The 14,178-nt window shown below is 60.1% G+C and overlaps 5 protein-coding genes across 6 annotated transcripts in view; 3 read left to right on the forward strand and 2 right to left on the reverse strand.

Annotated features, from left to right (window-relative positions):
- Positions 1–101: 101 nt before the first annotated feature.
- On the forward strand, positions 102–2,844 carry SDRG_07164 (the record flags this gene model as incomplete). 2 transcript variants are annotated; one of them, XM_008612983.1, is made up of 15 exons in its annotated part: positions 102–286; positions 329–409; positions 454–522; positions 570–650; positions 699–758; positions 803–871; positions 915–983; positions 1,028–1,087; positions 1,136–1,198; positions 1,242–1,316; positions 1,358–1,533; positions 1,581–1,953; positions 2,005–2,413; positions 2,461–2,553; positions 2,596–2,844. In XM_008612983.1, 15 exons carry the CDS (start codon positions 102–104, stop codon positions 2,782–2,784), a joined length of 2,052 nt encoding a protein of 683 aa, XP_008611205.1. In that variant the 3' UTR covers positions 2,785–2,844. The 2 variants fall into 2 exon arrangements, with proteins under 2 accessions (XP_008611205.1, XP_008611206.1); XM_008612984.1 differs by having other exon boundaries at positions 454–516.
- Positions 2,845–3,436: 592 nt separating this feature from the next.
- SDRG_07165 (TKL protein kinase) lies at positions 3,437–6,541 on the forward strand. Its single transcript, XM_008612985.1, has 15 exons — positions 3,437–3,859; positions 3,904–3,984; positions 4,028–4,090; positions 4,133–4,198; positions 4,248–4,307; positions 4,352–4,420; positions 4,464–4,532; positions 4,584–4,640; positions 4,690–4,752; positions 4,802–4,870; positions 4,924–5,135; positions 5,182–5,572; positions 5,622–6,024; positions 6,076–6,168; positions 6,220–6,541. Exons 1-15 carry the CDS (start codon positions 3,594–3,596, stop codon positions 6,424–6,426), a joined length of 2,169 nt encoding a protein of 722 aa, XP_008611207.1. The 5' UTR covers positions 3,437–3,593; the 3' UTR covers positions 6,427–6,541.
- A 20-nt stretch (positions 6,542–6,561) lies between these two features.
- SDRG_07166 (hypothetical protein) lies at positions 6,562–7,436 on the forward strand. The gene is made up of 5 exons (XM_008612986.1): positions 6,562–6,666; positions 6,714–6,787; positions 6,836–6,910; positions 6,957–7,055; positions 7,099–7,436. Exons 1-5 carry the CDS (start codon positions 6,613–6,615, stop codon positions 7,319–7,321), a joined length of 525 nt encoding a protein of 174 aa, XP_008611208.1. The 5' UTR covers positions 6,562–6,612; the 3' UTR covers positions 7,322–7,436.
- A 264-nt stretch (positions 7,437–7,700) lies between these two features.
- On the reverse strand, positions 7,701–11,235 carry SDRG_07167 (hypothetical protein). The gene is made up of 5 exons (XM_008612987.1): positions 10,882–11,235; positions 10,483–10,832; positions 9,688–10,425; positions 8,722–9,641; positions 7,701–8,671 (listed from the first exon to the last, which is right to left on the reverse strand). The coding sequence occupies exons 1-5, from the start codon at positions 11,166–11,168 to the stop codon at positions 7,769–7,771; spliced, it is 3,198 nt and encodes a 1,065-aa protein (XP_008611209.1). The 5' UTR covers positions 11,169–11,235; the 3' UTR covers positions 7,701–7,768.
- A 405-nt stretch (positions 11,236–11,640) lies between these two features.
- SDRG_07168 (hypothetical protein) overlaps positions 11,641–14,178 on the reverse strand; it is a 6,521-nt gene continuing 3,983 nt past the window's right edge. Inside the window, exons 4-9 of the mRNA XM_008612988.1 lie at positions 13,298–14,154; positions 13,090–13,244; positions 12,772–13,043; positions 12,597–12,723; positions 12,242–12,543; positions 11,641–12,194 (exon numbers count right to left, since the gene is read on the reverse strand). Of these exons, the coding sequence (XP_008611210.1) occupies positions 11,691–12,194; positions 12,242–12,543; positions 12,597–12,723; positions 12,772–13,043; positions 13,090–13,244; positions 13,298–14,154 (2,217 nt within the window). The 3' untranslated portion in view covers positions 11,641–11,690. The remainder of the gene's footprint in view (positions 12,195–12,241; positions 12,544–12,596; positions 12,724–12,771; positions 13,044–13,089; positions 13,245–13,297; positions 14,155–14,178) is intronic.

Below are 14,178 nucleotides of genomic sequence, written 5' to 3' on the forward strand. Positions count from 1 at the left end.
TAACATTGGGCGGCACCAAAAAACACATGGCGATCCGCGAGAATATACCGTAAATTTGGTAAATTTGCACATTTGCCCATTTCGCGACCGTGCGAAATACGATGGCGTGCGCGTTCCGCAGCTTTGCCGCCACGTTTACCTGCGGCGCGCTCTACTGTGGCGACGACCACGCCTGCTGCATTGTGGATCGCAACTGCACTGTGGGCACTCGGTACTCGCCTTTGTCGCCGCTGGTCATCACGGACCCTATCACTCTGGTGCACACGCTCCCACCGATCGATAGCATGTAAGTACGCTACGGCGTGGCCGTGGTCTCATGGCAGCGTAGAACGTTTCGTGGCAATGGCCTCCGACAACTGGGCCTCGTCGGCGACCAAGACAAGCTTCAGCGGGCGACTGTTCGCGCCTTGTACTTTCTTTTTTGTACGAGGCGAAGATAGAAAAGCTGCGTAGGACACTTGTCGACAACCCGACTCTCGGGTCCATGGTCTATCTTCCAACGTCCCTCGAAGCACTGTCAGTGTAGCAAAATCATTGGTTTGAACAGCGGACGAAAATGTCATCGTTAGAACGCTCACAAACGACCCACGACCTCGCCGCAACGACACACTGCCGACTGAGTATGCGTGGCCACCGACGCTAACGAGCTTGTACGCGGTTTCTACGAGGTGCACGCGCTGAAAAAATGCGATTGTCAGGCGTGTGACCGGGACGTTGCTACCGACGGACGCGCCGCTACCACCGAGCCTCGGCATCTTGTACGACAACTTGTTCATGTTCAATCATGCTCACGACGGACTAGCGACTGCACCGCGTGTGGCTGGTCATCAATTCCCGCCGCCTATCCGTGGCCGGCAAATCTCACCGAAATGTTGTACCTCTCATCGCTCTTTCAAGTCACCAACTGTGTGTAGCCACCTGCGTGCCAACCACCTCGAAGGCTTCTCGACACGCCAGCGATGGCCCCTGACTCTTCAGATTCTGTAGTGTCTCTGGACGTTAGCTCCTCCTCACCGGAACCGCACAGGGATGTCTCGCTCAACGAGATTGCGAGTTTGGACGGCCTTCCCACACAGCTCGCAACACTGTTCGTGCTCACCGACGTCATCATCACGATCCACTTCCATCAATCTAGCAACGTGAGCGGCAACCGCCTCTCAACAATCACGATCGGCACTTCGTACTGGGCCACGACCATGTATACCACCCACTACGTCGTTGTCAAATGACTGATCAACTAGGGACTTTTCAAATAATGCACGTCTGCAACACCTCACGTGCACAAGCCCGCAGGCAGCGACGGCCTTTACGACGCTGTAAAACCCAACATGATGACCGTCCTAAACGAGACGCGTAGGAACGTTGAGGGCTGCCCTCTCGCGCCCCTTCACGTCGATAGAGACTGCAAGACAAAGCTGCAGACCGGCCTCGTGCTCGGCAGCACGGACGCAGCGACGACGCGCTGCGAGTACAAACTCGTGCCTTACGACGGCGCGCACCTCTCGCGTGGGTTTCAGCTCTGTCTCTTACCTGGTGCGTTCGACGTATTCTCAACAGCCTCCATGATACCGACACGGTAGGCACCTACTCGGAAAGGACGTGGCGAGTCATCGTGTTTGTCGAGTCCCTCCTTACCGTCGTCTTCGGCACCATATTGATCGTCGCGCGCTGCTACCCGCGGTGTGTCCGGAAGCGGCCACCCCCCACGCCCCCCCCGCTCGTGGTGAACGAGCCAATGGACGACGACCCCCGCCTCGTGCCGCTGCGCGCGTACCGGGTCGACGCTGCGCACCTGCGCATCGATGAGATGCGTCCGCTGGGGCGCGGCGCCCACGGCCTCGTCGTCTACGGCCAGTACAAGCGCCGGCACATCGCTGTGAAGCGCGTGCGCGCGGATATGGCGTCGCCCGAGATCCTCCACGCGTTTGTGCAAGAGGTGGCGCTCAATGCCATGTGTGTCCTGCGTTCAACACCGCTTTGTCTCATCGTTGTTGTCATGCGTAGCTTGCACAGCCCGTATATCGTCGACTTTGTCGGCGTCTACTGGTCGCCCAAGGTCGGCCTCCCGTCGCTGGCGTGCCTCGTCGAGTACATGGCGCTCGGGGACTTGCGCGCGTGCTTGCAGACGCCACAGACACCGACGTGGAAGCTTGGCGTGGCACACGACGTTGCCCACGCGCTGTATTATTTGCACAAGAATGGGGTCGTGCACCGGGATTTGAAGTCGCGAAATGTGCTCCTTGGCGTCGAGGGCGGCGCCAAGGTCGGCGACATGGGCGTCGCGCGCCGCGTGTTTGTCGATGAGAGCGACGACACGCTCACCAATGCTGTCGGCACGTACCGCTGGACAGCGCCCGAGGTGCTCCGGGGCACGAGCTACGACACCAAAGCCGACATGTACTCGTTTGGCATGGTACATGCTCTCATCGTTGGCTTTTTGTGATCTTTTGCGCCATGTAGATTCTCACCGAGCTCGACTCGTATGCGCTGCCGTACGAGCACGTCCGCAACGAGCGCGGCCAGCCGCTTGGCAACATCTCGCTCCTCTTCAAGGTAGTCCGGTCGTTGTAGCAAGAGAAAGAACCTGTGGTATAGGTCATGGAAGGGACGATTACTCCGACATTCACACCCACGTGCGCACCGTGGCTGCGCGACCTGGCGACCGCATGCAGTGCACATGACCCAAGCGCGCGACCATCGGCGGCTGATGTTCTCTTGGTGCTGGCGCGCCTCGCACCGATCAAGGTCCCGTCCGAGCACCTCCACGGGGTGCAGCGCCTGTAGCGACGTTAGATGTCGATCTGTGTTGCTCTTTGACAGAAGTATATGGTTCAATCGGTGTGGAGCAGCTCGTTGTGACAGAGGCATCGCTGGCGCTCGTGCATCGCAGAACGGTGGAGCGACGCTGTCGCCGTCTTTCCTCAAAACGTTGGTTCCCTGCCTTGTGGGTGGCGCGTACGTCATCGATGGTTGTCGCTCCAGCGTCAAAAGACGCGACGCACTGTGGGCAACGGCGTTGCACGTGAACGTTCTGGTATCGTCGATCGAACGCAGGAGGTCACTGCAGGAGGTCACTTGCACACGTGGTGAACAACCCTTTGTGGATCTGATGTAGGCATCATTTGGCGCAGCTGCCAGTACGACCATGCACGGCTAACTCGTCCTGGCACCAAGTCCGATACGAGCAGCGCCTTGACGCGACGACGACACTTGAAGTCCTCGTAGCTCGCTGCGGCTGCTGCTTTCTAGCACACGTCCACGCACGTCGCTACCAGTACAGCACTTGTCTGTTCACAGCGGCGCTGTGCAGCTCGTGGCGCATGCTCGTAATCAACCTTCCGCGAGTGGGAGGGTGGTCAAAAATACCGTCGCGATTCCAAAAACACGGTACATTTATCAGATACAAGCGTCCCGGCTACGCACATGTCGCAGATCCAAACGGCAATGTCAAATGCCGACAAGAACGCGGCGAAGGGAAGCGGCGCGTCTGCTGACCTTGCAGCGAACAAGAGAACGTGAGTGTATCAGTGGCGACAGGCCATTCGTAGGGACCGGCGGACACCACGTGCGCCTCAGTGCGTCCACGGACAGTAATGGGTCCCTTCAACAACTCAGATGCGCTTGAAGACGGTCGTGGCAACTCGTCAATTGACCTCGTGATGCCGTCTCTCCCCAGCAATCTGGCGTGCATCTTTGCGGGCTTTGCGTCGACGTTCACGTGCGACCGCCGCTTTTGCCCTACCGACAACTGCTGCCTCGTGGACGACGCCTGTCGACTGCTGCAGACGTACCCGTCGCCACCGACGTTCGTCAACGCTACGATCGAGCTGCTGCACTCGCTGCCTCCCGTCGCCAGCGTGTAGACCGCGCGGTGTGATATTGTGTTCGACTACGTTCTTGTAGGACCTTTCATGGCAATGGCCTGCGCCAAATCGGCTTGGCTACCGACGCTGCGGCGATGACGTCGAGTCCCACGACGTCCATGTACTCGACGTTTCAACTCGCAACCAGCTCACGCATTCTGTAGGTGGGTGCGTGCGAACCCGCAGGTGAACGGGACAGTGCTGCTGCCCGCAACCATGACCGACGTGTACGTCAGATGCGCGACTCGTTCCATTCTCAGTCGCAACAGGTATTTTGCCGACTTGACGGACGATCCCCACCGGTCGTTTGTGTGGCCCAAAGCGCTGCGCTCCCTGTATGTTTCATAGTCTTTTCGATATTGCATCGGTTGAGTCTGCGAGTAGGTCGATGGACGACGCAGCGTTCGCCGTCGACACGCCGCTGCCAGCCTCGCTCGAGAGCTTGTAGGGCCACCCCTATCGTATGGCGTCTCACTTTGTCGGTGTAGTCACTGCAGCAACTGCGGCTGGTCGCGTGTCCGGCATTCGTACGAATGGCCCCCCGCCCTAAAGCACCTGTGCGCCGTGGTGCTGACATCGTAGACGCTCATTATGGCGTAGGACCCTACGTCGCAACCGCATGCAGTCGTTCACAGCCAAGCACTCGTGGCCATCGACGCTGCAGACACTGTAGACTATGATGCATTCCATCCATTCACTTATCGCAACGGCGTGCACTAGGGACGTGTCGAGCAACCTCATTGAGCTCTTCGAGGGCCTTCCCGTTGTCAAGTCACTGTACGTTCTACAATCTATAGTGGACAAGGTGTAGACTCGAACCAACTAGCAACATGCGTCAGAACCGCTTGCGCTCGATTCACCTCTCGGTCCACATGTGGGCCGACAACTTGTACGAGTAGACAAGTTACATTATCGCACAGGGCTCATCCAAACGCTAGGGACTTTTCAAGCAACCCGTACCTTGAATCTGTTCAATGTGCGCAACTGCCGCACCCATTTTCGTTCTTGTACGTACACTCTGGTTTTTGAGTTCATAGTAGTAAACACTATGTAACTGCAGAAACTTGACCAACTCGTCGTACGCGACGCTGTCGCTCGACAAGAGCTGCGTCAAGGCGCTGGGATTGGCGGCCGACAAGTCTGCAGCCGAGTTTGTCGTTGTCCCCAAAAGCTATCTCAATGGAAAGCCGTCGTGTCCGTTTGGGTGCTCGGCGTCGCTGACGGTCACCATCGACGCCGAGCCAAGCGCCATTGCCGTCTGCAACATGACAGGTTTGCATGTTTCGATGGTCACCGGAATGCCCACACTGCTCCGTAGATGTCCTGACGACGCAGCTCTGGATCGGTATCTATATTGCGGAAAGCGTCCTCGTCGTGCTCGCCATCGTCGTCTTCGCGCTTCGACTCACTCGGTCGTTTTGCTTTGCATTGACAACGACCAACACGAGCACCCACGACGGTATCGAGCTCGAATTCATCCCAGCGCTACTCTCCGACGACGAGATTCGCCGCCTGTTGCCACTCGAGCCCTACCGGCTGCGTGCGCCACTGACACTGTATCCCCGGTCGATCCTGGGGCGCGGTGCGACCTCTGACGTTGTCCTTGGGTCGTACCACGCGCAGTATGTGGCCGTCAAGCAGATTCGCCGCGATCTTGTCTCGTCCGAGATGGTCTGCGCCTTTGTCGACGAGATCCGCCTCATGGCGCGGTACCATTCTATCGCACTCTCGGTGCCCAACTCATGTACGGGCTCCTAGGTTTTCATGCCCGTATCTGGTCAGTTTTGTGGGCGTCCAATGGTCGACGTTCTTGCATCTGCAGTGCGTCGTCGAACACATGGCGCACGGCGATCTGCGCTCGTACTTGGAAACACACCGTACACTGCCGGCCGACGCGCAATGGCGCATGGCGCTGGCCGTAGCGCAAGCACTCGTGTACCTCCACGCGCATAGCGTCGTGCACCGGGATGTGAAGTCACGAAATGTCCTCCTCGGCGAGAATCTGCAAGCCAAAGTCGCCGACTTTGGTGTCGCGCGCCGCGTGGCCAGCAAAGACGACGAAGTCATGACGAGTGCCGTCGGAACGTTCCGCTGGACGGCGCCCGAGGTGCTTCAAGGCGCCCGCTACGACACGAAAGCGGACATTTACTCGTTTGGCATGGTACGTGCAATGCCACAAGGTAGCGCAGGAGGAAACGCTTTCATGATGCAGGTGCTCACGGAGCTCGACTCGCGCAAAGTACCGTATGCGGATGTTCGCAATGGCCGCGGCCAAGCCATGGGCAGCTTTACGCTTCTCTACCACGTACGTCCGAGTCGTTGTTCGACAACAGCTTAGAAGGTTGTGTGTTTGTAGGTGATGCGAGGCGAGATGCAGCCATCCTTCTCATCCGCGTGTCCCGAGTGGCTAAAGGACGTGGCACTGCGCTGCGTGGCGCTCAATCCGGACAAGCGTCCCACGGCGCGCGAGGTCGTCCAGGCTCTTGAGGACGCCAATATCTTTACCATTTTGAACGACGATGATGACGCGGACACATCGAGTGAAAGCTCGATCGCGCACTAAGCCAACAACCTATTTACAGTGCTGCAGTACTATGATGCATGGTGGGAGAACGTTATGGTGAATTCTCGTGCTGCCACGTCATTTTGGAACATGACGTGGCACCGTCTCGGCGAAGCAGACTGCATACGGCAATTGGCCGTATCTTTGGCAGTTGCAGCAGTGGATCTTGTTCATTGTGACCGTTCGATGCCGTCGCTCAAGGTACTCGTCGTTGGCCCCAAGGAAGGAGGCAAGACTGCGGTAGCTACGCTAGACAAACTATGTACATACTCTTGGGACGTGCATAGATCGCCAACTTTCTCGCCGAGGGCACGGACCGACTGGGGAACCAAGAGCGGTACCAGCCCACGATTGGCGTCCGGTGCGTCATTCATACATCTTTCCAAGTGGTTGATACCCAAGAACGTAGTATTCTTGAGTGTGAGAAGAACCTGGGGCGCGGCCAAGTGAGCTTGGAGTTTTGGGACTGCTCGGGCGATCAAATGTAGCACGTGCCGAATCTGGCGCTGGTATCTGACGCGCTTTGGTAGCTACGAAGCGTGCTGGCCTGCCATTCTGAAGGATGCGCACGCAACGCTGCTCGTGTACAACCCCGAGAGCCACGTCCACGAGAGCGAAGTGACCTTGTGGTATCCTCGCTGCGTCGCCCGCGCCAAATAAGAGCTTGTTTAGGTACGAGTGGTTTGTGCAGAACGCAGGCCTGGACCCGAGCCAGTGCCTCGTCTTTGCACATTCGCCCAACAAGACGGGCGGCCGCGGGAAAGTGAGCCTCCCGCCGACGCTCAAGACGGTGCAGACCAACTACGAGACCGCGACGGTGCTCAAGTCGGAATTTGACGCGTTCCTTCTCACGGTCCAGGACGCCGTGCAGCGACAGCAGCGCAGTCGCAAATAAGCTCGGAAGCGCCCTCCGATACAAATAATCCGGTTCGTTTCATGTAAACTTTGCCGCGATCCAAACGCTCGGCAGTGGATCGATGACGAAATTGTACATACGATTTGTAGTTACCAGCAGCATTCACGAAGGTTTGGCAGTCTGTGGTTGGTCGACTCGACTGTTGAAGACTGTGGTGGCATGAGACAGACGCAGTTGCTGCTGTCCGCTAGTCGCCACGCGTTCGTTGGCGAGCAAACCTCCTGGCCTTCTACACGATTACGTTATGAGCTCTGAGCTACCCGATGTTCTCGAGGATTTGCACGGCTACGACTACTCGGTCAGCCGTCGCGCGTTGTCCGCCCTAGCCCTAGCTCAACTCGATCATTCGACACTAGACTGTGCAATGCAAGGCTTTGAAAGTTAGCACAACGGGGCCTACAGCGAATGTCGCACCAGACGCGATGGCTACACAAGCGGGCGCTTTTGGTACATAGGTGTCGTAAACTCGGTGTGCATGGCTTTGGCTTTGGTTGGGCTGAGGCTAAACGGCTTTCGCGACGGCCGCCGGGGCTCGCTCGCGTGCTCCTCCTTGCGGGCGCGACCGAATCGATGCGCCGCAAACGCCACAAGTACCAGAACGGCGACCGCGGCTGCGATGATGAACGCAATCGCTGTCGTGCTCAAGGCCGGGCCACTGGCGCCGGTGATGCCCGCATCTTGTTCGTGGACGACGACCACGCCGTTGGCAAACTCGGTGGTTTGGACAGCGCCAATGCTGGTGACGCTGTGGAGCGCCGCCGTGGTTTGCAGCATCTTGAGCAGCGGCGCATCCGTGCTATTGGTCGCAATGAGCGTGTAGAGATCGCTGTTGAGATCGCTTTTGGCGGCCAAATGCAGTTGGAGCCCTGCCGTCTGCGGTGACTCGCTTGCGAGGCTCAGCAGCACGACAGATGCATTCCAGTGAGCACTCAAACGCGTAGTGAGCGCCGAGAGCTGGTAGGTACTCATGTACGCCAACGCGTACCCGCCGAGATGGAGCTTGACGTCGACGTAGTTGAGCCATGCGTTGGGCGCCCGACACTGATCGGCGCCTCCGGCACTCGTTTGCCCCGGGGCACAGGGCGTGCAGGACGAGGTCGCACCGCCGACGCATTGCGTATTGGCGTCGCACGAGCATGGAATGCATTTGGTCGACCCGCCATTCGAGAAGTACCCCGGGGCACACAAGGTGCAGTTGGCGTTGGATGCTGACGCCGGTGGCGTCGAGTCGCCCACTTCACACGCGGCCGCGGTGCACTGCGCGGCGCCGCCGGCCGAAACAAGGCCCGCAGCGCAGGGAAAGCACTGTCCGTCAACCACGTCAGCGCCCTACAAACAATACCGCCCGTGAGAGCCTTGCACATTGCGTGATAGTCTACCTTGGGGGAGCTGTAGCCAGGCGCGCACGCCGTCTTGGCACAGAGCGTGGCCCCGCCGGGTGAGAAGTAGCCGGCGTCGCACACACCACAGGTCGAGTCTGTATGTGCCGCACCCGCTTGGGTCGCGCCGGTGCCCCGGGAGCAGGTCATGGGCGCGCAGTCGAACCCTGCGCCAGGCGAAAAGTACCCGAGTTTGCATTCGTAGCACTGCTCGGTCGCCGACGACGCGCCGGGTGGCGATCCGTACCCCGGGCTGCACGCGGTCACCGCGCACGTGGCATTGCCTCCGGCGCTGAACTTGCCAGCGACACATTTCGTGCACGAGCCATTCACCGAGGTTGCGCCGATTTGGGACGCAAACCCCGGGGCGCACGTCGTCGGTCCCAGGCAGGGGCTCGTGCCGCCGACGGAATACCTTCCGACAGCGCACGCTGTGCAGTTGGCCACCGGGTCCGAGGCCCCGGAAGGCGACGACGAGCCGGGCGGGCACTGCGTCGGGCGACACTCTGTCGAGCCACCGACACTGTAGGTGCCCTGCGGACACGTGTTGCACTGAAGCACGGGGTCTGTCGCGTTCGCTGCGGATGCTGTGCCCGGGGCACACGTTGTTGGTCGTGCCGGCGCTGCGCCCCCAGAGCAAAAGTGACCAGCCGGACACATCGTACAATTGCCAATGGCGTCGGTCGCGCCAGCAGCTGCCCAGCTTCCGGGAGCACACGTCGTTGGCGCGCATTGGTGCGACGCGCCCACGCTGAAGGTTCCGTTGCTACAGAGCGTACACGTCGCATCGATATCCGAAGCGCCCGTCGAGTGGGATGCGAATCCTGGCTTGCAGCTCATATCGGCGCACGAACTCGTTGAGCCGTTGCTATAGAGACCTACGCCACAGGCGATACACTGGTCGGTGGCGGTCGTCGCGCCTACATGTTACTCAGTACGACCCAAACGAAGCCATTCAAGTCGTACCTGGTGCCGCCGCCGTGCCTGGTGCGCACGTGCACGGCGCACAATTCGCCGACCCGCCGGCGCTAAACCAGCCAGTAGGGCACGTACTGCACTGTGCGACGGGATCGAAGGCGGCGGCCGGCGCCGCTTGGCCAGGAGCACACGTTGTTTCGAGGCATACACTGCTGTTGCCGCGGCCAAACGTGCCTTGGGGGCACACCTTGCAGTCCGCCACGCCATCACTGGCGCCGAGAGGCAGTGCGTAACCCGGTGCACAGAGCCCGGGAGCGCACTGGGTGCCACCCCCAGCGCTAAAGAAGCCGTGGACGCACTCTTCGCACATGCCTTGCGAGAGGTGCGCGCCGGGGGCCGCCGACGCGGTGCCCGGTGGGCACAACGTCGCTGCGCACGGGTGGTTGAAGCCAATACTAAACGTTCCCGGCGCACAAATCGAGCAGTTGGCAGTGGCGTCCGACGCGCCGAGAGCTGCACCGGATCCTTGGGGGCACGCGGTGGGCTTGCAATGCGCGTCGCCGCCTTGTGCGTACGTTCCAAGCGGGCACAGCTCGCACTGCGACGTCGGCGACGTCGCGCCCTCGGGGGCAAACGTACCGGGCGCACAAGCCGCCGGGGTGCACACGCCAGCGCCGCCCATCGAGTACGTGCCAACTGGGCACCCCGTGCATTCTGTTGCCGACGCCGCCTTGGCGTCGGCTGCCCAGCCAGGAAGGCACGTCGCCGGTTTGCACGTGGTGTCGCCTACTCGCCGCATACGTCCGTTGGCTGTCAAACCGTCAACGATCGTAGTAGTTGTACCTGCGGCTGCGTAGTAGCCGCGCTCGCAAGCAACGCAGAGCGAGGCGCCACCGTGGGAGATGTGACCAGCAGGACACGTGCCGCACTGATCACTAGCACTGGCGTTGGCGACGCCGGTCGTACCGGGCGCACACTTCATATCGACGCATCGCGACGCATTGCCCGCTGAAAACTGTCCGAGGGCGCAGGTTGTACACGTAGACGTCGGGTCGGCGGCCTTGACATTGGACGACGCGGTGCCCGGCGCGCAGGCCATGGCCGAACACGCCATGCTCGCCCCGAGGCTGTACATGCCAGCGCCGCACGCCAAGCAGTCGGTCGGGTCGTTGGAGCCAGCGACCATACCATACCTACGCCAAACCGCCTTGATGCAAGAGGAGGGGGGGCCGCGCGACGCACCCTGGGGGGCATGTGGCTGGGTTGCAGATGGACTGCCCGCCGCTGCTAAAGTACCCCGACGGGCACACGGCGCAGTCGGTGGCGTTGACCGCGCCAGCCGACGCCGCAAACCCTGGCGCACACTGCACCGGCTTGCACGTTGAGTTGCCCCCCGCGCCGTAGAGGCCTTGGATGCACTGGACGCAGCTGGACGTGGTCGTGTCAACGCCGTAGCCCGCGTCGCACGAGAGTGCCACCGACGTCAGCGCGCAGTGGCTCAGCGCCGCAACGTACACGAGGAGCCGCATAAGCGATCGAGGGTTCAAATGCGAGGATGAGAGCTAAAGAACAACAAGACGCGCGCGTATCTTGGCGGCGTTTCCGCTTCTGGCCAATCCCAAGGCGCGTAGAACAACAGCGTCGTATCCATGACGTGGCGCGCTGTGGAGACATTCAACGCGAGCCAATACATGATGCTTTGAGCCTTCATAATTCTAGACACACCTGTACTTGGCCACTGAAATGATCGCAGCGTTGTGGCTCCGCGCATAGAGCGTGGACTGGCATGTTATCGCACCGTGGCGGACGACACTTACATGCGTGCTAATGGGAGGGTGACAGCGCTGCACATGACAAGCGAAAGACGTAGCGTTGACGCATAGAGTAAGAGCCTGCTCTCTCGACCGGATGGACACGATGAAGTATGAGTCCCCCACTGCTGTTGTACGAGATGCTGGAGTATACCGAGTGACACCGTTGTGAGCCAAGAGCCAAGAGACACGCAGGTGAAATAGGACGATTAGGTTAAGATGGATTTAGTTGGATGCCGACTACGGACGCTCTTCCTTGTGTGTCGGGAGCGTCGACGACGACGATGGCGTCTCGAGCGAGTCTTGCGACTTGAGCTGGCGACTGCTGTTGGAGCAAATCGAGTCGGTCGACGTCGGGTCAAACCCTTGCTCGAGCAACTCGCGGCGCTTCTCTTCCGAGCGCTTGCCGCGGATCTTCTTGACAATGGCTTGCGCGTCGCCCTCCTTGAGCGAGTCGAGGCCCTTGCGCTGCTGCTTGGAGGACGCCAGCGCCTCCATGCGCTTGCGCGTTTCGGCTTCGCGCCGCACGCGCTTCTCTTCGGCGATACGCTTGCGCTCATTGTCGCGGTCGGCGGCCGCCAGCATTTGCCCAAAGCTCACAAAGATCGAGAAGAACGAGTCCGGACCACACCCTGCCGCGTCCGGGTCTTCGCCAAACCACTGCACACACTCGTTGAACGTCTTCATCATGGCTTCAAATTCTTCCACGACCTTGGCCGACGTCGCGACCGACTTCTCCGCAAACTAGACACATATAAGAACTTGTAGTAGCATCGACACCATCCACGTACCGGTGCAATGGCGTCCTGAAACTTGTCGTTCTCGGCAATCGACGGCAGCTTGGCGTGCAGTTCGAGCTCCGAGACGACCGTCGACGACGCCTTCTTGATCGCAGCCTCGCCCGCCTTGAGCACTTGCAGCGTCACGCGACTCGCTTCGTTGAGCGCCTCGAGCTGGTCCGTAAACGTGAGCCACTCGGGGTTCTTCTTGCGCAGCACGATCGCCAGGTAGTTGAGGAGCGTCATCGAGTTGTCGGCCGCCTTGACTTGCACGAGCTTGAGCAAAATGCTCAGCTTGAAGCCCTGCGCGCCGCCTGGATGCATACACCATGACAATCCATTCTGCAAAGCACAAGGTGCCACGTACCGCGCGGGGTGCCTTCGTTGAGCGTGTTGCCGAGTGCGAGGACAAGCTTGAGGATCTCGGGAATCGCTGCGTTGGCCTTGAGCGCCGCGCACGTCGCGTTGACACTTTCGATGAGCCGCCGTTGCTCCTAGCACGGCCCAGTCAGCAACTTGGTCCTTCCAGAGGCGCGCGATACCTCGACGTTGGCGTCAAACTGCCACGTCGCGAGCACGGCCTGGAGCCGGGTCGCGTACCGGGGCACCGATGAAATCTCCAAGTAGTACTGTTCGGCGTCGCCCAAGAGCTTGACTTCGCCCGTGTACGCCTTGACCGTCTCGAGCTCTTCGCCTTCGGGCGCAAACTGGATGAGCGCCGCAATCTTTTCGGTCGTGAGCACGTCGCGATCAATCTCGAGTACGGCGCGCTTGATCTCGGGGTACGGCAGCCGGAAGCGGGCGAGCATGATGCCTACAGGGTGATTGTCATACGGTGCGAGTCGCGACAACACACGCACCGAGGTTGTTGGCGCGCTTGGCGTCAATGAGCGCGACACGCGTCGCGACCTTCTTCTTGGCGGCCGGCTTTTTCTTTTCCTTGTCGACCGCCGGCGGCGCCGACGCGAACAGCGTCGTGAGCGAGTCGAGCTCCTTCTGGTGCTCGTCCGAGAGCCTAGTGCGCCCGACACATTGAGAATGACAAACGATACAAATAAGAATCCGTACTCGATCTTGGACCAGAGCGACGTCTCGGTGGGCGCGGCCATTGGCTCCCAGTACAAGTTGCGGAGCTTGGGCTTGGCCTTGACCTTGGCGACAAACTTGACCACGTTGACCGCCACGTTGGCGCTCAGCGGCTTGGCCACCGGCACGACGGCGTCGGGTGTTGCCAAGAGAGCCGGGTTGAGGCCCTCGGCTTGCATCTTGAGCTCGATTTGCGGCAGCGGCATGCCCATGGCCTTGAGCTTGAGGTACTTGGCGTAGTCGGGGTGGTCCTTGACGAGGACGTCGGCGGGCGGCGCGGGCGCCTCCTCTTCCTTCTCCGGGATCAGCTTGTCCGGCGTCGCGAGTAGCGACGTGTCGAGGTTCTCAGCCTTCATCTTGAGCTCAATCTGCGGCGGCGGCATGCCCATCTTCTGCAGCTTGAAGAACTTGGCATACTTGGGATGATCCTTGACCGCCAGCATCACTGGCTGCGCAGGCGCAGCAGGTGCCTCTTCGTCCTTCTCAGGAATCATCTTGTCGGGAGTCGAGAGCAAGGTCACGTCACAGCCTTCCGCCTTCATCTTGAGCTCAATCTGCGGCGGCGGCATGCCCATCTTCTGCAGCTTGAAGAACTTGGCGTACTTGGGATGATCTTTGACCGCGATCAAGACAGGACCCGCCGGCACCGGCTCGTCCTTCTCTGGGATCATCTTGTCGGGTGTCGACAGCAACGAGACATCGCAGCCTTCCGCCTTCATCTTGAGCTCGATTTGGGGTGGCGGCATGCCCATCTTCATGAGCTTGAAGAACTTGGCGTACTTGGGGTGATCCTTGACCGCAACCATGTCCGGGCCAGCCGGTGCCGGCGCCTCTTCTTCCTTCTCCGGGATCATCTTGTCGGG

Source organism: Saprolegnia diclina (assembly GCF_000281045.1).
Source record: "Saprolegnia diclina VS20 unplaced genomic scaffold supercont1.20, whole genome shotgun sequence".
Lineage (NCBI taxonomy): Eukaryota > Oomycota > Saprolegniomycetes > Saprolegniales > Saprolegniaceae > Saprolegnia > Saprolegnia diclina.

Bases quoted from the DNA above. Each gene is read 5' to 3' on its own strand.
- SDRG_07165 (XM_008612985.1), top strand. From the start codon at position 3,594: ATGGGTCCCTTCAACAACTCAGATGCGCTTGAAGACGGTCGTGGCAAC. The intron at 4,091-4,132 runs GTACGTCAGATG...CAGTCGCAACAG, and splicing joins CCCGCAACCATGACCGACGT to GTATTTTGCCGACTTGACGG. The intron at 4,533-4,583 runs GTAGACTATGAT...GGCGTGCACTAG, and splicing joins CCATCGACGCTGCAGACACT to GGACGTGTCGAGCAACCTCA.
- SDRG_07166 (XM_008612986.1), top strand. From the start codon at position 6,613: ATGCCGTCGCTCAAGGTACTCGTCGTTGGCCCCAAGGAAGGAGGCAAG. The intron at 6,911-6,956 runs GTAGCACGTGCC...GCGCTTTGGTAG, and splicing joins GACTGCTCGGGCGATCAAAT to CTACGAAGCGTGCTGGCCTG. The intron at 7,056-7,098 runs GTATCCTCGCTG...GAGCTTGTTTAG, and splicing joins GAGAGCGAAGTGACCTTGTG to GTACGAGTGGTTTGTGCAGA.
- SDRG_07167 (XM_008612987.1), bottom strand. From the start codon at position 11,168: ATGCGGCTCCTCGTGTACGTTGCGGCGCTGAGCCACTGCGCGCTGACG. The intron at 10,426-10,482 runs GTACAACTACTA...TGCGGCGAGTAG, and splicing joins CGGCTACTACGCAGCCGCAG to GCGACACCACGTGCAAACCG. The intron at 8,672-8,721 runs GTAGACTATCAC...TATTGTTTGTAG, and splicing joins CTGGCTACAGCTCCCCCAAG to GGCGCTGACGTGGTTGACGG.